Below are 24523 nucleotides of genomic sequence, written 5' to 3'. Positions count from 1 at the left end.
ATGTGATTAGTATGAACATGAAAAGGCAGTAGGTATTATTATTCTGTCAGCTATATATAGAGAAGAGAGGGAAACCTTTTATTTCAACTGAAAGTGAGTTAAATAGTGCAAATGATTCTGATGTGAAGTTAAAAAGTAGAGCGTGTCGACAAGGAGTTCTTTAATCGATGAATCAAAAAGTTTGATATCTATTTGTGTAAAGTTCCCTGAGCCACACATTGTAACAGTAACAGTAACTCTTTTTTTTAGCTCATTACAAGACCGAATTTTGGACTCATCAAAAATGTTAAGTTTAATTTTTGTATTATTTACACAGTTAACACAAAGGTGTAATACCAAGAATCAAAAGAAATGAAAACTCTTTATATATCAACAAATATTGATTTACATATTATTTATTCATAATTCATTTATTTGCATTTCTGCTTTATATTGATAGTGAGGGAGGAGACGGGAGAGGAGAGAGGACATAGTGAGGATGCTGCACAGAAAATTGCCCTGGACCGGACTCCAACCGGCTGCTTTTTTTTCATGCGATCAATTTGCACATTAACGTATCTTTTCAAAACTCTTATTTTGGTCATGAAGACTTTCACACAGAATTCAAAGGTTATGCGGCTAAAAAGCTGCTTAGTCTTTTACCATAACAGGGTTGATTCTCCTGAGCTTAAGGCATCAACCAAACAAGTTGTGCACCTTGATTTATGAAACAACAACACAGAGGCTCTGTAGCACAAAACATCCAGCAACACCTGGACATTTCTGTTTGTTGCATGCATACAGTCTTTTTTAAAATAAACTTCCGTATTCACAGGAAATTATTTAGTTAGTTTTAGGAAAAGATTGTGGCTTGGGTTAAAATAACTACGAAAGTCCCGTTAATGGAAGTCCTGTTACAGAAGTATGCAAACTAAATGACAAATGTGTGACAGATCATTTTTTGTTTGACCCAGGCACCGCCCCTCCTGCTAGCCCTGTGTGTGTGCTTTTGCAGTCTATTTCATGATTACGTGGATACGATTTGATTTCGTGGGATATCTACAAATTACAGCAAATTACTACAAAATACCTATTTTTCATAGGTATAGCTACAAATGCTGGACTAGAACAGCCTGAGAATGAGCCAAGGCAGCAAACTGTTTTACTCCTTTCAAGCTTGACAAATGCAACAAGAAAAGTCCAAGACATATTATATCCTAGGTGAGCATTTCCTGTTTTTCTGATGTTTATTTGTCACACCCCTAGTATACAAGGCCTTTAATGGTATGCACTCTACCAGGTGAGCTACACGAAGCAAACAAATATTGAAGTTGCTTCATGAAATCCAGTGTTCCACAGATTTTGTTTGTTGCTCAGAGAATGTGTATTTTCCCAAGCAATGGGCCTTCGGAAAAATGAATGTTCGTTTTCGGGATAACATGGTGTTGGACAAATCGACTATTTTTGGACTATTGATATTTTGGATTAATTTAGTTTCATAAACTTGGTTCAGGAACGGGGACCATGCCCCAGATACAGCCCATTTCCCTGGCACAAGTACTTAAGCACAACGAACCCGTTCACTTCCTCTTTGACTCAGCTTCCACACGACGTACGACAGACGCTCTCTGACTCAGCTTCAACACGAAGTACGACATAAGAGCAAACGCTCTCTGATTTCAGCTTCAACACAAAGTACGACATACGAGCAAACGCTCTCTGATTTCAGCTTCAACACGAAGTACGACATGCGAGCAAACGCTCTCTGATTTCAGCTTCAACACAAAGTACAACATATGAGCAAACGCTCTCTGACTCAGCTTCAACATGAAGTACGACATACGAGCAAACGCTCTCTGATTTCAGCTTCAACATGAAGTAAGACATAGAGCAGACCAGTGACGTGCGGTGAGGTTCGTGGCTGGTGAGGCACTGACACTACATACGTCAGATTTACAAATATATGAACCCAATAGAGAAGCTTAAATCACCATTCAATTGGCAGCTTGTACATTGACTACTGGTTGTTTTTCATATCAGCATTATTTACACACACATAGGTAAGGTACATATTTGATTCCACCGGGAGCGTTTCAGAAGCAGAGCGCTCGCGGGCACCACCTGCGAAAATCGTGAGATTCCGCGATAATCTGCATAACAACCACGGATGTATAAAGAGAACAACAAACACATAAAAGGTTACTTTACCTGTCAGACGTTGAATTGCTGTTGATTTGTTCATATTTCCTTGTTTTTTGCGACATTTTTAAGCTTGGATATAGAATCTTACATTTTTGTGGTCAAAGCAAAATATAGGAAGAAGAAAAGTGTAGAAGAAAAGCAACGACAGAACAAGCATAAACCCGACATGTGGTCTCTCGCTCGCCCTCTTCTTTGAGGCAGAGTAGTGTTTGCCTCCCCTGTGTGCTTTTTCACTGCGGTTTAATGTCAGATCAGCAACACTAAATATGTTCTACACATACGTGAAATACATTACCTATTCTATGGAAAGAAAGGACATATAATAAAAGTGTCAACAAATATTACAGTGGTGACAAACAATGAGACAGTAAAAGGCACGCGCTCAACCCAGTTTGTGAGGGATTGCGCAATCTGAAGTGAGGCACAGCTCGTCGCTGCCTCACCTCAGGTGTCTGCTCTGTTTGAACAGGACATGCGCTAATTCAGCAATTTTTATTATAAAAATGCTTGAAATGATTGGAATCATACAGAAATTACATTTATAGCACAGATCAGTAGAGAAATATTAATATTTATTGAATTTAGCATTATTTGTTTTTTACTTGTCATGATGGCTCTGCCTCACCTGCCTCCCCTGACCGCACATCCCTGGAGCAGACGCTCTCTGACTCAGCTTCAACACGATGCACGACAGACAACAATCAAACTTCGACTCAGCTTCAATACGACGTATGACAGACAAGCTAAATCTTAAAACCGCTTACCTTTGCTCAAAGGCTCTTTCTCTACCCTTCCGGACGACCAGCCTTGTCCCGAAGTCCCGTAGTTCCCTTCTTCTCTCACCATGCTTCGTTGCCAGCAACATCGGCTGCGCGTAGCCATCCACGTACCCCGCGGCTCTCGATAACCATTCTCCATCAACTCCGAAGTCGTCCGCCCCCCGCCTTCCAACAGCCCAGGGGGAGATCCCGGTTTCGGCATGCGACCCCTCATACTTAATTCCCCCATCCTTTCTCCCTACACCCCCACGGCGCTCTCCCGACCGCCGCCGGAGATCCAGGCGCTCGAACGACGGGCGAAACCACCGCGATTCACCATTCCAACGCTCCGACAGTCTCTTCATATTCCACTTCTCCGAGTGGACGGTTCTCTCAAACGAAGAACGCAATCATCCAACGCAACACGCCTTTGCATCAGTCTGCTTAAAAAGCACAACTTTCCAAACTATTCAAGCATTCGCAGCACAACTCTCCGAGCCTCCAGAGCACTTCCGGGTTTCCCCGCTTCACGTTAAGCGCGCCGATGACGTCATGATGCATCACACGGCCGAAGACGCCCAGCGATCCACATCAGTCCCTCCAGAGGGCCAGGTTGTATACCACCCACTTCAAGCTCCCTCTGTGCCAGAGACATCTCACCTTGCAATGTTTTCCCCCCAACTTCACTATTAACCGCTTCGAAGCTTTTCATGTCTCCTTCAGCCTTCCACTATCCTTGACATCCTTACCCTCACGAACTTCAGTCATTCAACCATTCCCTCCTTAAGATAAAGTTACCCACCATACGGGTCTACATAGGCGGAATTAACTTCTTCGCAACTCCGTGCCCAGCCTCTGTTACGCTACTCGAAGGTCTCCGTAAACCGAACCACACCCTATGCCTAAACGTCTGCCCCTCACTACGGACCTCCTCACCCGGGGTATCCATGCACTCTGCTCAGGCTATCTGTCTCCCTCCATGGACAAAGTATTAAAGTCTACGTTTTAGCCGGCTTCCGCCTCGAACTCCAACCACCATCCGTCGCGTCACGCTACTTCATCAGACATCACATCCATCCTCCCAACAGTCGTCTATCGCCTCAAATGCCGCAAGACCAAACAACACGGTCCACTCCAACCCACCGACGTCTCCGAAAAGCCTCATACCCAAGTCCGTACGAACCCATTCGCGACTACTCAAGCCCAAGCTCTTTCCCCCGCATACCTCTCCTACATCCGCTCCAATGCGAAGGACATTAAAAATGCCCACCGGCACCTGATTTTGTGATCTTTTTGTGGATATCTCTGGGGACTCTGCACCACCAGAGCTCATAAAGAGACGGCCCCCACTCTACAGTCTCCATCCCCCTTCCCGCCAGGCATCGGACACCAACGGTCCACCATAGTTTCCTCCAACCTTCTTTCTACTACTCTCTCTACCCTCCTCCCTTCTTCTTCCCTACACCCTTTCATCCCTACATCCCCTACCCTACATCCTTTTCATCCCTCGACCCCGACCCCACATCCCTTTATCCCTCTACCCCAACCCCTTCATCCCTCGACCCCCTACCCCACATCCCTTCATCCCTCTACCTCGACCCTTTCATCCCTCTACCTCAACCCTTACCCCACATCCCTTCATTCCTCTACCTCGACCCCTTCACCCCTCTCGCAATAAACCTCTCGAAACCTATTTTTGTTGTATGGCGTGGTCCTTGTTTGTGAAATGTTTTTTGGGAACAATGGGCCGTCTCCTTCTCACACCCAATAATATTCGTCAAACACCGCAACAACTACCTCAACAACCAAATAAAGAACAATATATGGCTCAAGATTGCAGAGCAGTGTAGCGGAAATGCACTTGCTAACGTTATATGTTGATCATGGAACGGGGCGAGCTAATCCTACAGATGCAGATTGTCCTCTTGAATCTCAGTGGGAGAGTTGCCGGCCTTGAAAAACGAGCTGGAGGAAAGTTGTCAACTGTTTTTTTTGTCAAAGATCATCATCATCATACAGTGAACTGTGGCCCCCACAGCAGCTTTCAGCTCAGATTGTTGTGTCTTTAAACAGCTCCTGTGCAAATCACACCAAAACAAGACTTCTAGTTTGATTTGGGGGAGGAGACAATTTAACAATAACAAACCATAGTTGAGCTGATCTAGTCTGCCAAGTGTCTTACTTTAGTTCGATAGGCAATTACAGCAGCATTTTTAATTAAAATGGTGCGTGATAATTTAGGTCACAAACCACAAAAAGGGTGCATACGTATATGGAAGATTTGATGTTTCTTGGAACTTGAACCAACAGGTAGCTTCACAGTACAATAAGCAGTTATTATTTGTCATTGTAGATTAGTAAGTAAATGGTAAAGACAAATGGGCTTGAACCTGTCTGATGATGTCGGTTGTCTCTGTCAGCAGTGTCTATAAAACAGGGAAGCTGGTGTGTGAAATGTCATAATAGAAGGATTATACTTCATAGGGAGCTGTTTTATTTCAATCTGACTGACTTCAGATTTTTTTTGTCTTTCTGAAAATGTAGAAAAACAAAAGTAAGTGGAGAGGAGTAATCTCTCTTTAGAGCTGTGAAGGTTTGAGTGTTCAAAATTCAACTAAATATCTGTTAAATTGTGTCAAACTTGGGTGTTTATATTGTGTTAATGCAACTCAAAATGTTTAAGGCAATCAGTTGGACTGAGTAGCCAGTTGCCGCAACTGGAATGTAATAATGTTTGAATTAATGTTTTTGAGTAGAGGAAAAGTTTGCATGCTATAATATTCGTTTGTACAATGTATGATGTCATGACGCTCCAGATTTATTGGAGAAGGATCAGACTGTGTGACCATTCAGGACGGCTTGAAACCTTTTGTCCACTGTAGTGGTCCACGTTGTACAACTCAGTTTGTTTGAACCATACTCATGGGCAGATTATGAGACAATGGGCCCCTGTGTAAAGACATCTCTACTACATGGAAGCAAGACGCAGAGACTTTAGAGATGTTCAGTCTTTTTGTGGTCACTTTCAGTCTCTTTGTTGTTATTTTGAGTCTCTTTGTATTTCATTTGTGTCTCTTTTTAGTCACTTTGAGTACATTGGTGGTTGCTTTGTGTCTCTTTGTAGTAATTTTGTGTCACTTGCTCTGCGGTTGCTCTGATTGGTTGGTGGTGATCTTGTATGCATTTAGGAGAACTAAAACGAGGAAGAGGAACCTGATTTTTCTTGTTTTTATGTGCTACTGTCAGGATAAATATAACATAGCATATATACAGCATATATAACAAAAGGTGATTTTGACAAAAGTGATCAACTATATCTATAATTCTGTTATTGAATTGTATCCATGTTGTCTTATCATGAGTATTTGCTAATATCATGGCAGTAAAGTATGGTGAACTGTACTGAAGCAGAGCGAGGGATCAAGTGTGAGAGAGTGATCACAGGAGTCACACCCCCCTCTCTTTCTCTCCCTCTCTCTCTGTCTCTCTCTCTGTCTCTGTCTCTCTCTCTCTGTCTCTGTCTCTTTCTCTCTCTCTCTCTCTGTCTGTCTCTCTCATGCAAACTCTCAGCTCTCACCACTCTAGCTCAAACCCTTCATCCCCTCCCCACTCTCTCTCTCTCTCTCTCTCTCTCTCTCTCTCTCTCTCTCTCTCTCTCTCTCTCTCTCTCTCCCATCCTCTTTTTCTCCGGCAGTCTCTCGGCCCTCCCACTCGCTCGCCCTCCCTCCCTCTCGCTCTCCTCCCTCCTCCTCAGAGGAGCAGCTCTGTCTCTCTCTGCACTTGTCTCCTCAGTCAAGGAGAAACTAATTGGAGGAAAGAATAGAAGAAAGGAGCTGTTGGAAAACTAAACGAACCAAAACTTTACTTCTCTACAGCATGCCACAGAAAGGTAAGCTCGCTCTCTCTTTTCTCTCTCTCCCCTCTCTCTCTCTCCCCTCTATCCCTCTCATCCTTCTCTCTCACTCTGTCTCTCTCTCTCTGTGTCTCTCTCTCTCTCTCTCTCTCTCTCTCTCTCTCTCTCTCTCTCTCTCTCTCTCTCTCTCTCTCTCTCTCTCTCCGTCAGTCTGAGGATGGACTTTAAAAAGTTTATTTAGCAGAATGAATTTGGAACCTGGCTGATTAATGTTTGTGGTCTGACGTTTAGAAAGAACAAAAGAAAGAAGGAAAAATAAAAATAAATAACAGTTTAGAAATGGAAATATTATAACAACTGGTGATTTCTGCAGCTTTAAGAGCAGCCGATCAACAGGAAAAGAGGAGCAAGAAGGAACGAGATGAGTGTTTTAGAGAAGAAAGATAGTTTTCCGATCATTCCCTCTGCCTCTTTGGTGGCAAAAAAAATGTTTTGTGAATCAACCATTGAAGTACACAAAGAGAGAGAAAGTAGAACAAGTTTAGAATGAATTATGTCTAACAGCTGCATTATTGACTTATTAACCCTAAATCTGGATTTTCAAGTCAAAGTGTAAAATCAACAAATGCTTGTCTTGCAGGTGTTGATATTGAATCACATGTTCCACCTTTAATTAAAAGAAACCGACATGTGTCCAGTATCTCTCCCTAACGTAAAGATCACGAGGGTCGTTCTGTTGAGACCGAACTGCGTCCTGCTCCAGGCCGGACTGCAGCGCTCAATTCGGAGTTTATTCCCCCACATCGCGCTGATTCACACGGACACAACTCTGTAGCAAAAACAAAACCAAACGACAAACTCACTGCCGCTTTGACGCTCGCGCTGAGGGCTCGTGGTGCTGCCGCCAGCTCCTCCATCAGCGCGCGATGTGGAGTAATCATAAACTCAGATTGTCTAGTATGACAGCGTGAGTCGAACTCCATGTTGGAAGGAGGAGGAAGCGAAGTTTACTCTGGAGAGCAGGCTGTAAGCGCGTGCGTGTACATGTGAGCTGTTTGAAGTCGTTGTTTATTTTCCCTCCTAAATACTAAATACTTCAGTATGGCGTGTATTTTTCCCGTGTCATGGTTCTGTAAGTCCATAAATTATTTTTGACCAATTTATCAATAAACTGTTGGGTTACAGCACGTTTGTAGATTTTATTGAACCCCATCAATCATATATTTTACGATATGTATTTCACCTTTAACCATTTCTGTCATCTATCTTGACTGTATCTCACACCTCTCAGCCCTCATTTATTGTACTCGACAACATAAACATATACTTCACATTTAAGAGAAAACACTAATTACATAACTTTTAAACATAAACTAAAGAGACGGCTCAAAGCAAAGCAAACCTGCAATCACAGTAATCATACTACCTCATCTCTGGCACTGTCGTTATATACTCACAGTGTTTTTACAAATCTGCTGCTTTTGTAATGTATTTATGTATTTTATTGTATTGTGTTGTACTCATCTCATCTTCAACCGCTTATCCGGGATCGGGGCGCGGGGGCAACAGCTCCAGCATTGTGTTGTATGGAGTTTAATGTTAAATTGTTCTGGTAGTATTAGGCCATTACATTATAATAACCTGCCCAGGGACTACAGACGAAACTCTGGCACATTTACACATTTAGAGGCAGAAACTGAAATGTTGATTAATGTGAACTGTCCCTGGTAATGAATAAATAAAATTAAATGAACATTCTCCATATCGCCATGAAATCCGTCGATAATCGTCAAAGTGGGAGCTCTTCTTAAACTTTTCTAGACGGTGGGAACTTGATAAAGACACAACCATCTTTCATTTATATATAGCTTATAAACAGCTTCATATCTTATTTTATTGTGACCTAGAGAAAGGGTTGTATGTAAGAATATGTAATTCTTTAATAAAGTATGTTAACGGACAGTCAGTTCATCCATCCTCCTCAGTTTAAACATTTGTTGTACTTCGTGGAGGCCTAAAGGCCTGAATGTTTACATCACAGCTCTCAGAAAGAAAATACAGAAAACATGAAGATATTTGTGTTGAAATCACATTCAAAAATCCTTCATCATAGTCAAAGTGGTTATGAATATCAGTGTAATATGCCTACAATACATGCTGTTTTGGAGTGTGTGTGTGGGTGTGTGTGTGTGTGTGTGTGTGGGGGGGGGGGGGGGTAAAATCCCAAATACAAGACGATAAAGTGAGTCTTAATTGATGATCTAATTAAGTCAGCGGTTAATTAACGTCTTAATGAAATCGAATTCAATTAACTGCATGATTAATCAGGTCGGAAGTGAATTCAGCCAACATGTGAATCTGGAACGTGTGTGTGTGTGTGTGTGTGTGTGTGTGTGTGTGTGTGTGTGTGTGTGTGTGTGTGTGTATGTGTATGAGGGACGGGAGCGCGCTGCCTCCATATGTTCCGATGGACACGAACGCACCTGAGCCACATTGTATTATATTATAGTATAATACGACGGTAGTGAGCGGCGCAGCCTCACCAACGAACATGTTAATAAGTCATCACTCATAAATAACAATTAGTTGTTTTTCTTTTTAAATTTCAAATTGTAGGCTGTTTGAGTTTTTAAAGCCACGATAAGCTGAATACAGAATTGATTCAACAATGGGCACTAAAATACTAAATTATATCAAATACAGTTACAGGAGAATTTGTAATGTGTTGCCTGCTACTTTGTATCACGTGACCGTGCTTTAAAACAGCATAACAAATAATGCATGTTATCCCAACACAAACTCTCTTAATAGAAACTGATCTTCCAAAATGTGCCAATTTCTTGGCTGATTTCTGAAGTAAATTTGATCCAAGAGCAGCATTGATTCAATTTGATCCCACTGAGGCTCAAATTCAGCTCATTTAATTTTATAAATGGAACAAATGTTTTGTTTCCTCATTCCAAATGAAGTTGATCGAGTCTAAGTTGTCAGGAACTTGCTTTGGTGCATCTCTTATCGACGCAAATCCAGCGGACACAACGCATAAAACGCCATGTAAACACGTGTTTCAATTACACAAACAATAAATAAAAGAGATGAAAAGAACATTTATATTCAGTTCAATACGACTTTATTTGTCCCGTTAAAGGTAATTGTTTAACGTATTATTTGTTTTGTAAGGTCTACCTATAGATGTCAAACTCGCGTCTTCTTTTGAAAGGCGAGGATAACACCCGAAAAAAAACATAGAATAATGTGTTATGTGAGTATTGACAAAGCCGGTGATATTGTCGTGTTTTCCAAATCCCCGTTAAATATTCTAGAGTTTACTCTGTGTTCTTCTCTACATATGTAGGCCTGCACTATTAATTTGGCCTATATAGGCCTAGTACAGTGTCCTGTTATAGGTGTGTAGGCATACAATTATTACAATGTTGGAATAACATATGTTGGAATAAAATATCATAATCATTATTATTATTATTATCATTGTTATTATTATTCATTTTTGTTATTATTCCTTTTTGTTATTATGAACATGTGGTAGGATAACTTCCGTGCTTTTAAAGTTGGGTAAATCAGCAGCAGTGTTGGCCGCAACTCGTCGCGTCTCTCTCGGCCCTTTTCTGCTCATATCGGAGCGCTGAATGCGACTGAATGAAACTTTTATATTGTCATCAGCGTGTTCAACAGAACCCCCTTTATGTCAGCTGTACTGGTCAAATTGGGCTCCCCGCCGCGGTTTTGTGTCGCGGTTTTTTTTAACGAGCCGCAACTAACGAGGGAGCGACACCAAAAACCCCGTCGCCACACAAAGCCCGGCGGGTATTTACCGAGCAGAGCCGCGGCTCGCTCCTCCGGCTCTTTGTCTCCTTTCACAGGGAGAAAGGCGCCGAGTTACAGCGGGGACAAGGTGCCTATAGCCGGCCTGTGTGTGTGTGTGTGTGTGTGTGTGTGTGTGTGTGTGTGTGTGTGTGTGTGGAGCCGCTTCACGTTCATTATGCAGGTTGTTAATGACAAGAGCTTCAGAGAAGTAGCTGCTTTGAAGCTTTTATTGGAGAGCTTCTTTTTTGAAGCCAACCTAAAAGGGCTTTGGGATGCAGCAGAATGAATGTCACGTGCTTTCTGCGGCTTTAATGACAACAAATAGCTAAACTGGTCATCGTGGTAGTCTGACCATCCTTTCACAACAGTGCACTTGTATTTTACAGTTACATATTTATGGACATGCATTTTTAATGCAATATTAATACATATGATTTATTTTATATGTGCATTTAGTCTGTATAATAGAGAGAGACAGGAACTGAACCGGGTTCAGTGCTAACACCACTAGGTCACAAACGGTTATTATCAGTCATTCTGAAATTATTAACACATTATTATTATTATTATGTGATGCTATTATTCAATTTCAATCTCAGATTGTAGGTATGTGGAACATTTGTGCTTATTCAAATTGTTCAGAATTGTTCAGAATTAAATACATAGTTAAGACAATATTAAATAACTAATAATTAATAATATAAACAAATACAGTCAAAATAAACATGCAATAGTGCAATTGCCCTTTACCTTGAGACGTTGATTTATTCGTTATTACTTAATTTCATTATTATTTTTATTTAAAAATTGTCACAAAGCCCAGATTAATGTCCAGGCACATTTCCTCCCCCTGTGATGATCCCACTAATCAAAAAGTAAGGGTTGGATCTATCAGATACATGAGAAATGTGATTGACTGTTGGATGACACAGGATGAAATAGCATTCCCCAATAATTCACAATTTCATGGTTCTAGGTTCATTTGTCCGTCTTAGCTTGTATTTCTTCATGTGTGTTTCATTGCACTTCCATCATTCGGCTCTGGGATTCTTCCTTCGGCCTTTACAGCGATAATACTGTTTGTCTCAACATAATGGGGTGAGATGTCGTCTCTCTGTGATAACTGAGAGAAAATCTGAAGCATTCTTAGTCAGAACAAGTCAGGTGTGTTCTGACTCAGTGTGACTCCTGCTGATGTATATAGACGTCTTTCACACCTGCAGGAAAAAACAGCCTCTGTTTACGACATTCAGCTTGAAGTGATCTGGAATTATATTCGGTAAAAACTTTGGGTGTGTTCTGACTTTTGCCCCCAAAGATAATCTAAGAACGATTTGGAAGTTGCTGTAATTTATGTTCCTGAAATATACGCTCCCTTAATTTCTTCAAGAACACAGCAGCTGGCCCCTAAATGCTGTCAGATATATTCTCATACAGCGTTGAAAAGCCCAGCCCTGTCTCCTAACAACCACAGAACAAATCTCCGGTATTTCCGTGTTGGATCACAAATATGTTTCAAATGAGTCTGAGGAAGTCCTCAAAGGGAAGAGGTCAGGTTGGTGGACAGGTAAAGGTTGCCTGAATACAACCATGAAGTTTTGTAGCATTTCTTTTGTTTTCTTTTATTTCAATTTACAACGTCAACCATGTGTTTCAAACTGGTTCAAACTGCAAACCGTAACCTGGGAGAAAAAGATGAAATTTTGTAGCAGACAGGGTTGTGAGTTTATACAGCATGCAGGCCAGCCGTGCAGAAAAGGTCCTGCAACACACGCAGAAACACGAAAAGAAAAAAAATGTAGAGAGCCTTCCTTCTGCAGAAACTTCAGTTTTGTCTGATAACAAAAATGTGTATTTCAACGACAGACACTAATGTCTCTAAGAGAAAGAATATAAATGTTGGTACGATAAGAGACAGAAATGTGATTCCAATCTTCAGTGTGTAGTAGAAACATTTTAGCCTCATGAGAGAGCTGGACTCCCAGAGCGGGACTTAAGTCTCTGTTCATAACTTTATGTACATTAGCATACATTAGCATATGAACCAATCACAGGACGGCTTGGCATTTGGCCATTCTGTCCAGACAGTGTCTGAGGTTTAATTTTGTGTGTTTCAAGAATCAACCTGTGGAGATTAAAGAAGAAGCTTTCTCTTTTTTCTCTGATTCAGTGTGGACTATAAGGAGAGAGGTGTGTGGTGAACTGTATGTTATAACAGTCTGATATCATTTCTCTCTCTGTGCAGATTTCAGGAATCAAACAAGCTGGGAGACTGGTGTGGCCTCCATGATGCAAAACAGTGAGTTACACCAAAAAGGTTTTCTTTATGCATTTGATGTTACTGTATCTATAACTATAGGTGCTGTGAATAATCATATGGAACTGTGTTTTAATAATACATTTATTCTATAGGCCTACATATTCAAACAACCAATACACATTAAATATTCCATCTGAAAACTACTCCCAGGGGCCAAATAAAATCAAACCTCAACAAACCCGACATAAAACAGACCCATATTTTGAATTTGGATCTGTTGAGACGCGCAGAGCTTCCATCAATATGTGGATGTATCTTAAAGTTACTGCGGGGAACTTTTAACTGGTTATGAAACCGTCTCAAATGAATCCTGATACCTCTATATCATCAGTAAACAAGACCATCAGAGAGAATATTGGCTATTTCTATAGTTATTCTTAATGCAAAATCAGACAAAATTAAGCAGGTTCATCACCCAAAATTAGAGGGTTTCTAAAGGGAATCTGGTGTTCGGAAACACTACTGCCTTCGTCCACAGGGACCGTCAAAATAATTACTAAATAAAAGTTCCCCGTAGTAACATTAAATTCAGTTACTGATTGGACCTCTGAATATCATTGTGAATCATAAATAGTTAAGTCAAAAACATCTTGGCTGTATAAAACGTTTTGAGTTGAACTGACAATGAACTCCACCTGATCTCTTCTTTCTCACTGCGGGACAAGAGGTCCATGCTGTCTGCAGTGAAGGTGTGTGGATTACTTCTCTCTCTGTGTGTGTGCTTGTTTCTTTGTCCTGCATCTCTCCCACACTCCACTGCTTCTACTCTGCCTTAATAGATGATGCTGCTTGACAGTTTTGGCCCCGTTTTACAGCAGTGGGTTAAATGTTCGACTATTATCACATCACCTCCACTTTAATCAATTCTAATTTGAAATAGTGAAAATGGAGCAGCGGGAGGTTGTTGAGGTGTAACTGAAGGTGAACACCAATATTCATTTGCTAAGATCATTAGTGAGTGAAGCACAGGTTACATTAGTAATTGATTGGAATGAAAGTGGGTTCAGTCAGTGCTGACATTCTGTTCAGCGTCTAACTCTCTTTGGATGTGCGTCAGTCTGTGCATGTGTGTGTGCAGCATGTGTAGGAGAGTGAGCTTCTAGCTGACATGACTGCAGATTGTTGGTGGAACAAGAGTAGCAGACAATGTTTTCTAAGTATTGTGTATACTTGAATTGTTCCCAGCATAGTCGCCAAAACAAAATGTTGACGTTGTACTTTTCTGCAAATCACGGATCGGATATGTCCTGGTTTTTGCATTTGGTCAGAGCAAGTGACGTAGTATGTGGTATAATGACGAGAATAACAATGGAGCAGGTCCACTAAGAGTGTGTGTGTGTGTGGGGGGGGTCCAACAAACACTCTTACTCAGGAGACCGCTGTTCGTTTCCAAAACCAAAAGTAAACCTTGACTTTACACTGTTACATAACTGTGCATTCAAAACATAGCATTCAAAGCATGTCCCACACATCTGTGTTCTCTGAGAAGTCGTAGTACTTGTAAGTTGTAATTGAATAAGAATAACGTCATAATATTTCATTGAGTAAAGCTACACGTGTACAGTATCGGTGATGACAAAGAGCAGGAGGAGACCAGACAGGGATCAGAGAAAAATGCTCGCGTTAATGCATGTTGTTCCACATGTAAACAAAAGAGACATCCTCTGAGATACGTGGGTTGGAATCGTGTGTCATTGCGACATTTTGATGCAGGTAACACATTTAATTCAATTTTAAAAGCTTGCTAAATTGTCTGGACGACTGATGCAAAATCACACTGCGAGCGTATATTTTCAATGTTGGCTGTAAAAGGATCTATTGTTCCCCAACCATAACCAAGTATTTTATTATCATAACCATGACGACCGAGTTCTGCCAACCTTAATGAATGTCTCCTTGACCAAGCCAAACCTTTTTTTGTGCCAAACCAAACCTTAACCACAGTGTCACGTCGTTAAACAGCTTTATTTCTCGAGAGTGAACAAACAAATGCAGATATGCAAACAATGACTTATGTTTAATGAAGAAAACAACAGTTAAAGTGAAAGTTAATTGAAGTCAGGTTCAGTGTGAATGAGCTGATTTAAAGTGAAAGCTGCTGAGCTGCTCCCAGGGGCCGCCTGCTCTGTGTGTGTGTGTGTGTGTGTGTGTGTGTGTGTGTGTGTGTGTGTGTGTGTGTGTGTGTGTGTGTGTGTGTGTGTGTGTCACAGAGGGACCACTGCCAAATTGACTCCATATGTCTGTCTATTAATTGTGTCAGCAGAGGAAAAGCCCGGTTGTGTTCCTCTGGGAAATGACACCGTGATTAACATTTCTACAGCGAGGCGGTCGACCCCTGAACGCAGCGAGTGAGCGATGTGAGGCAGCGCGAGGAAGAGTTAGAGGGTGAAATAATCCGCCGTCACAAAGTCAACAGCAGCTTCCAAGCGGGCCACGACTCTTCTTATAATTGAATTAGCCAGAAGAGAAGTTCAAAGCCATGACAGTGTGAGGTGTATTGGAAGGTTTGTTCCAGGTTATCCATCTGTTTTGTTTTTTTTGCTCTTCTCTGAAGGAGAAGGGGGTGAGGGTCGCAGAGTATCTCCCTTTGCCTCAATCCCTCCGTCCTCTATGTGGATGGAAATTAATAAAATAGATCACATTCAGCTCAATTTGATTGCTTTTGCTAATGGCATCTGTTTTTATGAAGGAACATTCTCTCTCTGTTTACTTATTATACTGCATAACAACACATGTAGCATTTACATGAAAACGGTTCAAACAGTTAAATCTCACTAAATTGCCCCTCCAGGCTCCCTTACAGTCAAGATGTCGCTGAAGATAACAAAAAAGTGGCTTTATTAATTTCACATCGTGCCTTACTTTAGTGGATCGTAACATAACAGGAATAAAAATAATCTGCATATGCTGCGGTTAAAAATGAGACCAAACGTTTCTAGTGCCTGTTGCTACTGAATCAGTCATCCCTACCAGCCAAGTCATTAGTCAATGACAGTATTAAACAGTCAATAAAATAGATTTTTCAAAACGTGTGAATCACCGAAACCAGGAGAGGTCCTTGGACATACATTCATAAATGTGCACAAAAAATATTTGGCTAATATATGTAAGATTAGCTGTGGACAGACAGATAGACATACAGACAGACAGACATGTGGCAGAGATTAATAAAACACATGCAGCAACTTCACAACACAGACAACCTTGTTGTTTGTCAGCACAGGTGAGAATTTTCTGATTCAAAATCCCTCGTTTGTCGCCATTGTTGCTTCTGCCACCGCTGTGGTTTAGGGTTTGCTTTGGTTATGGTTCAGGAGCAATCGTGGTCATGCTGACAGTGGGAAACAAGCAGCTGTCTCCCATGTTCAAATCACTTGCATTGTTGACATAACCATCCACAGAAACTTCCGCCCAATCAGGTTTGTGGTGCTACAACATCACACGACTTCCACCTTTGCCCCTTAATCAACCGCTATATTTCACATGGTCTTTAGAGGTCGCCTGTCAGGAACATAATCACAAGTCATATTTAGGTTTTTGAACAAGAAGTGATGCTGTCAATTTCCATGGGAGGACATTCTCAAAGAAAAACACTCTTCCCCTGCAGGTAGAAACTCATGTCTCACAGTAGGACAAGGGTCCTAAAACTAATGAACATGTCTGGACACACACAACTAAACAAAGTCCATCACTTACTAATGATCTTGGAAAATTAGCGAGAAATGTTCCTTCTTGTTTTTAAACATTGCCAGTTTTTAGTGTCCATCAGTACATTTCTGTTATGTTGTGAGACAGTTTTCTGTTGTATGGTAAATGTGTTTCTTTACTTGTGTGCTTGTGTTCTATCTATGATAGATAGATGGGAGGTTCATCAACTCCAGTATGACTGTGGTCAGCAGCAGCAGTGTAGGTGCAGGTTTAAATGACTACCTATAACAATCGATGGCCTTGAATCTTTTTTAAACGTATACAAGATACAAAAGCCAGTGTCAGCGAGGGACAAACAATATGTTTTACTTTCCAAAAATGTCATATTTAGTCATTTATGTCCATCACCTTTTCTTGATTGTAGTGCATCCTTATTATTTTACTTCCTGTCTGAAGACATTCATCTCTGGAAAAACTGTTTCTTTTCTCAATAAACGTATTTTTAGGACTCAGTGATGAACAGAAATATCTTGATGAACATGAGGATTTTTGCAATGTGTTTTTCACCCTATTTACATTATTCTTTATAAATACATTATTCTTATTCATATATGTGGTAGTAAACTGAGCATTTGTAGTGAAATCCCTTTAGATATTTTGATTTACAGCAGCCCCACTTCACTGCTCTCACTCTGTGTGTGTGTGTGTGTGTGTGTGTGTGTGTGTGTGTGTGTGTGTGTGTGTGTGTGTGTGTGTCTTTGTGTATGATTTATTAATATCCCGTTGAGAGGTTTATAAATCTGCAATATGCTTTCCCCCACAGAGCCATTAACAGACAATAGACAATTGATTCAGTGTAAATCCCTACTTAACCTGCACAGTGTCACAGCCCAGACTGTAGTCTGCTGCTGCTGAGAAACATGTCAGAGCTGCAACATGTTGATCAGCAGAGACAGAAACCTACAGACGGGCTGGTCTGCAGCTCCGTCCTTGTCACTTTCAACAGTGTTCGTCTCCCTCTGCGTTGAAGCTGGAATTTGACTGCAGTGATTAACGAAAAGAATTAAAGAATTAAAGCTAAAGCAACAAAGAATGGTGTGTAACTAATGGGGTCTGCAATTTCCTGATAGTTCTTTAAAAATAATATTTAGGAGTTACAGTAATAAGTATTTTTGATTCAGTCCATATCCATGAAGTAAAATGTGTTGCTCAGATCAAATTCGGTGAGCGATGAATTGAATCTGAAATTTATATATATATATGTGTGTATGTGTGCGTGTGTCTGCAGGTTTTCCTGCACTTGAAAAACATACATAAACATGGTAATTTTGGTGGAAAAGGAGTATATGAGGTCACGTATGACATCAGCATAGACATGGGTCAGTCCAATGGGGGTCAGGCCAATGGCATCAAAGCATTACTTAACATTGTTTTAATATGGATGAATTACTGAACAGGCCCAGGGGCCCAAAGAGTCACAATGTCAACAAATAGACACAAAGCAACCACAAAGAGATGCAAAGCAACTACAAAGAGACACAAAACAATCACTAAGAGACACAAAACAACTACAAAGAGACACAAAACAACTACAAAGAGACATAAAACATAGGTGGTGGGGACGCCCAGGGACCCATTTTCTCATAAACCGCACAAGGTTTATGAGAAAAGCTAATAAAATTAAATGTTTTAACATGCGTTTCACGTCTCTAGAAACCAGATTTGAACATTTAAAAAAATTTAGCATACTGTAAAGAAGAAAAGATCTTCATAAAAACTCATAAGAAACTACATGTTTGTGGCTTGAGATACTTTTCTCTCTTCATCTCCTCTAGCCTGTGTTCCTTGCTGTATGCCTCCCTCTTACCTCATATGTGCCTGATCAGTGTGACCTTTCAGTTCATTGTAGTTAGACTTCATTTTCATTACCATTCACTTTTTCTGTTTTAATTACTATAGAGCAGTAAACAATTTGCTGAAAACCTTTTTTTTACTGTGTGTGTGTGTGTGTGTGTGTGTGTGTGTGTGTAGGTCACAGTGGAGTAAACCAGCTGGGAGGTGTGTTTGTGAATGGGAGACCTTTACCTGATTCTACCAGGCAGAAGATAGTGGAGCTGGCACACAGTGGAGCTCGACCTTGTGACATATCCAGAATACTGCAGGTAATCTCGTCATGCTTAGAGTTGATCCTCTCAGAGGTGGCACTAACAGTGGTAATAGATACCTCGCAGTAGAAATGTTACAATGAGTTAGAGGTTTGGTGTTCAGCATCCAGGTGCACATTGTATGTCAATGTCCTCCCAAGAAAAATGGCGCATGAGCGCATTCATTTCCTGAAATGCCGACTCATGACCACAGTCATAACACCCAAGGAAAAAGATGGGAGGTGGCATGCCTTGTAGCAAGGGACCGACAGAGACCCCCAGATTTGTTTATTCTCAAACTCAAACAAGCCTCAACCAACATTGACTTGAGTGACATCACTTTAGGCAATTCATCAGATTTTGCACTGCTCCCTAGGCTTCATACATCTTTTTCACACATGCAGTAGGACTCTCCAAAACCTGTAAACACATATTGAGGTGTTGAATTGGTTCTCCTTTAACCATTGCTGTAATCGTTCCTTAGATCATCGACCAAACAGAAACTTCTTGGATGCCAATATTTTTATTTGCCCCAGTTATGAATAACGTGTGTGATGTGTGCTGTTTTTGTGTCCAGGTGTCGAACGGCTGTGTGAGTAAGATCTTGGGCCGGTATTACGAGACAGGTTCGATCCGTCCTCGGGCTATAGGAGGGAGTAAACCCAGGGTGGCCACTACAGAGGTGGTGGGGAAGATTGCTCAGTACAAGAGGGAGTGTCCGTCCATTTTCGCCTGGGAGATCAGAGACCGACTGCTGGCAGAGGGAGTCTGCACCAACGACAATATTCCCAGCGTAAGACCCTTCTGTTCTTCAGCCAAGTCATGGCAGTCAGAGGTTTGAGCAAGGAAAGCTAGACTATAGCAACACATTGTACATAATAGCTGATGTATTTGTTATTGTAAACTACTACAGCAAGCATGCAGGTTGGATTGGTGTTAATAGTTTTTTGGAGTGGGCAGATGCGGTCTTAAAAACCAAAATACCTAGTGTAACAGAAGTTAGAGCGTCTTTAACTTCTGTACTGTGAGTATTCCCCAATGAAATGGAATATTTGAGCAGTGTACAGTTACAAAAAGGATTTAAAATCAAATATTTCGCATTTGATTGACCGCTAAAAAGTGGGCGGGCTTGATTGATGGAGATCATGATATTATTGAGTGAAATTGGTTGGTAGTAGTTTACGTAAGCACGTCATATGTGGTTTGACAGGAACAAAAGTTAATTGGATTTTAAATATAGAAGTATGAAGAAATTGATTTATTGTTAAATATAACCGGGAATGTGATCTCAAAAGGGTTAAAATGGCATTTTTCATTTCATCTCAACTTTAAATTGCATATCAAAAGTGAATGCCAATTTGCTTTTTACTAAAATCAAAATCAAGCAATTGAGGAAAAAAACAATACTTCAGTTTTGGGCAGGCAATTTTAAAATGTTCTGCTTTTTCCATGTAAAACAAATGATACCTTTGTTATATCTCTGCCCACTCGTTGAAAGTTTGGTTACCCTAACCTATAGTAACTCAATTCATGAATGGATATGGACTTACAAAAGGAAAAAGAAGCAAAATAGACCTGTAACCTTTTTACATACTGATGGCTGGTACAAAATTACAAATTGTAATTTAAATATTTATAATGTCACTAAGTAATGTGAAGAGATAAACAGAGTATCCAGCTTACTGAAATGGTTCTTGGACGAAAACTCCCTGATTGAATTGCACCGTTGTAGCAACCTGTCAATCACTGTGTAGCCCCGCCCTAAAGCATACCCTGTTTTATGGTCTATTTGACTCTAAATAGAACATAATTTACTAAATGAACATCATGTTGTATTGAAGAAGACTTGAAACTAGAGATTGAGACCATAAACTCATGTTTACAATGTTTACTGAGGTAATAAATCAAGAGAGAAGTAGAGTCATTTTCTCATAGACTTCCATACAACCAGAGGAGTCGCCCCTGATGATTGGTAAAGAGAATGCAAACATGTTCACATTTGCTTCACTTTGCAGAACTGGAAGTTGCCGTCTGGTTGAAAGTCTAATGTAAAATGAATTATGACATGTAAAAGTGAAAAGGTGGAGACACCAACATGACTGTTTCTTTAAATGGACATAAGGCTGGCTGATAGTTGACTTTGGGTAATTTTTGACAATGTTTGGTTCCTATGTTTCTGCCTTACATATCCACCAAAATTGTTGCTCTTATATATTCACGTTTTTGCGCTCATCACCAGGTTTCATCAATTAATCGAGTGCTCAGGAACCTGGCCAGTGATAAGCAGCAAATGGGCACAGTGGGAGCTGAAGGGATGTTTGACAAACTCAAGATGCTCAATGGACAAACCACCTGGGGAGGACGCTCAGGGTGGTACGCTGGGACTACACTCACTACCACTGGTAAGACACTACCTCCACTACTACTACTACTACTACTACTACTACTACGGTGCTGATGGACAGGGTGGAACAGAGGTGAGGGCTGGGTGTGATTACAGATGAGCCGAAAACAACAAGAGGCCAGAGATAATAGGAACTAACCATTGTGGCTGAAACAACGATCTGTCACCGGATGAGAGAAGAGATGAGGCTGTTTTCATACAGCTTTCGTAACTACGCCTACAAAAGTTAACGTGCTGTAATTCATAAATATCCTGCAAAATCAATGTGTTAGCCACAAAATCATGATCATGGTAGTATAAAGACCACAAAAAGGGGAGGGGAGGTGGATGAGTCAAACAAAAACAAAAAAAGTCTTTAGCTCAGGAGACTGCTGTGTGAAATGAGAAGTCAACGTTGATATATTTGTCACGTAACTTCTTCCGTACTTAACTAATTATTTGAACCCAAACCAGGATCCTTTCCTAAACCTAACTAAGTAGTTTTATTGCTAAACCTAACTAAGTATTTCATGTTCTTTTTCTAACTTTAACTAAGTTGTTTCCTGCGTGTAACAAGCTGAAACTGACACGTGTTGCTGGACATTTGTAGGAAAACGTACGAAAAATGAAGAGTAGCTTTTTTGTAAGAGATCATACAAACCGTTGCATAAAGAAACATTGAGAGCTTGGGTTGAAATACTGGAGAGGTGAGGATCTGATTGAAGACAGAACAGGGATCCTGGTAGACAGCAGGACAGGAACCACACAAACTGGAGAGGGAAACAGAGAAACACAAGTGATCCATTTGGGGACAAGGCAGTGACACTTGACACGAAGAAGGTTGCGAACCATTATCTCCAGGCCGAGCACACATCGGTGTGACTGACTGCATTTTAATACAAAAGAAAGAATGCAAGTATTAAGAGCTGTCTGCCTGCCCAGTACACACACATTCACTATATAGAGGTCAACTGACATTAAAAGAATATCATGAAAGTAATTGTATTTTTTAGTGTGAAAATTCCTTCTGGACCATTGGCCTTTAGCCTAAAAGTTGTATGTATTAGTATCTATATTACTGACTGTGACTGCAGCCTTCTTTAGTCAGATTTGTCCCACTGTGCCATGTCTTCAATTATTTTCAAAATTCACATTATACAGGACAGAGGACACATTGTATAGAGTTGACATAAGCAGCTTCCTTCAGAGTGTGTGGCTGAGGGCCCCATTTGCTGTATGGAGGAGGCTCATATGCTGCTGCTCCTCCTCCAGCACCCTGGGATTACAACAGTCAAACAAAGTCATGCTATACTACCACGGCTGCTGCCTCCCCATCAGTCTACAGCATGTTTGTGCCTGTGTGTGTGTGTGTGTGTGTGTGTGTGTGTGTGTGTGTGTGTGTGAGTAGGGGAGGGAGAATGGGGCGTCTGCTCTCATTTGTGTCTCTTTCTGCCTGACTGACTGTGACACTGAGCAATGGCTTCATTCTGTTTTGCAGTCTCCGTCTGCTGGGGATAATGAATAATTAGGCTAGCACCACAAATAACACGAGTTCCACAGGGAGCTGGAGTCGAGCTCCCGTCTGCTCGGGGATCTCACGCTGGAGATCTCCACTCTGAAGTGCCCTGTATCTTCACGCGTTTTTGCATGAGTTAATTTCATGGATCTGAGTATAGCATATTTTATTGTCTATGCTGATCAAGGCTTGGGTTTGAGTGAAGTACTGCAGCCAATGAGTGAGTGGATATTGCTAATATACCTGCTAGAGCAATGTTTACCAAAACTTTTTTTTCTGGAGACCCAGTTTTTTTTTTTTGTGAAAAAAAAAACATTGAGCCCAAATTCACAAGTCAGCATTATTTATACACAGTGAGAAGAGAGAATGAACATTCCTGACCATTTCTCCTGCCATTTCTACATACCATTAAATTATCTTGAAAAGGTAAACCAGCCAAATGAGACCAAATAAATACAGTGAGGAGGAGTTATCAGGCTCTTGTTGATTATTTTTCCTCTCATCAGTAAAACAAGCCTTTCATATTAGAATTGCTGTCATAAGTAGGCTAAAATTATTAGAACAATATGCAAGTGGCTCAATGGTGCAGATATAACTGTTAAAAGTGTATGGAAGATATTCTGCAAATTTTAGGCGACCCTAATAAAATCTCCTGTGGGTCTCGACCCAGTCTGCCACATTGTTGGAATGTCATTACCTACTTAAAGCTGTTCAGTGCTAGGGTTTGGTTCCCTTTTATTATGTTTGTATTAAGATGATGATATAGTTGGTAAAAAGAAATACATCTCCTCACATATGCACAGTTTTGAGGTACTGGTATTTCCTTAAGCATTTCCATGTTTATTACATTTTTAGCTGCTACACTTCGAAGTGGATTGGTATTTTTACTCCACTACATTTATCTGATGGCTGGAGTTATTTGTTACTTTATAATTTAAGATTTCACATATAGAACAGAAAATATGATGCATTATTGAAAATTAACCTTCTCATATTTGATATTTAAGTACATTTTCTGAAAATGCATATATTACAAAATTCAGCTTTCATCTTGTACATTTTGATTGCATTCTTTTACTTGTAATGGAAAGTTTTTACATTATACAACGTGAAAACCTGTTTGAGCCCAAACCCAACTTTCCTTCCTTCCTTCCTTGGTGCAGAGTGTCCACAGGCAGAGGGAGGGGAGAACACCATATCAGTTAGTTCCAACGGTGAAGACTCAGAGGAGACTCAGATGAGGCTTCAGCTGAAGAGGAAACTGCAGAGAAACAGAACGTCATTTACACAGGACCAGATAGAAGCACTGGAGAAAGGTAACTGGTCGTTGTTCATCAGTACATAATACACCCACATATACGTATATTTCTACATATGGGTGAGTTGTTTCCTTTGTAAAGGTTGTGGGATTTTTCTGTATGTGACTGAAGTGACTGAACCGAGCCAGGTCAGATTCACAACGTGTTTCCACAATCACATGGTCTGCAAACTCTCTGACCTTGTAAATAAATATTTTGATTATACACATTGCGAATATTAAATAAAAAATGTTTCACTTATTTTATTCGAAACCTGGAATTTTACATCCTTAAAAAAAATCTTCATTCAGAATAGTGGAAAAAAACATCCAAAATAGAATTTAGGTGTTTAGTTTAAATGGAATTACTTGTATAGCGCATTTCTAGTCTTCCGATGACTACACTACATGTCATCATTCACCCATTCATACACTGATGGAAGGGGCTACCATCAGGACTAACTAACATTCATACAACATTCACACACCGTAGCCAAGGACACATTGACATAGACTAGCAGAGCTGGGGATCGAACCGTCGATCCTCCGATTGAAGGACGACCCTGCTCTACTACTGAGCCACAGTCGCCATTTTATT

General features: G+C 40.6%; 1 protein-coding gene across 1 annotated transcript; it reads left to right on the top strand.

Annotated features, from left to right (window-relative positions):
• Nucleotides 1–6815: 6815 nt before the first annotated feature.
• LOC137880804 (paired box protein Pax-6-like) lies at nt 6816–23944 on the top strand (the record flags this gene model as incomplete). Its single annotated transcript, XM_068722334.1, has 7 exons — nt 6816–6828; nt 12863–12916; nt 13603–13626; nt 18617–18747; nt 19307–19522; nt 20969–21131; nt 23792–23944. Coding segments are annotated over exons 1-7 (754 nt in total), but the record flags the coding sequence as incomplete, so codon positions are not given.
• Nucleotides 23945–24523: the final 579 nt, after the last annotated feature.

This window comes from Cebidichthys violaceus, unplaced genomic scaffold, assembly GCF_023349555.1.
Source record: "Cebidichthys violaceus isolate CVI_PGR_0920_01 unplaced genomic scaffold, fCebVio1.0.p SCAF_294, whole genome shotgun sequence".
In the NCBI taxonomy this organism is placed as follows: domain Eukaryota; kingdom Metazoa; phylum Chordata; class Actinopteri; order Perciformes; family Stichaeidae; genus Cebidichthys; species Cebidichthys violaceus.
Note: the sequence above shows the minus strand (reverse complement) of the source record. Positions and strands in the feature narration are given on the sequence as shown.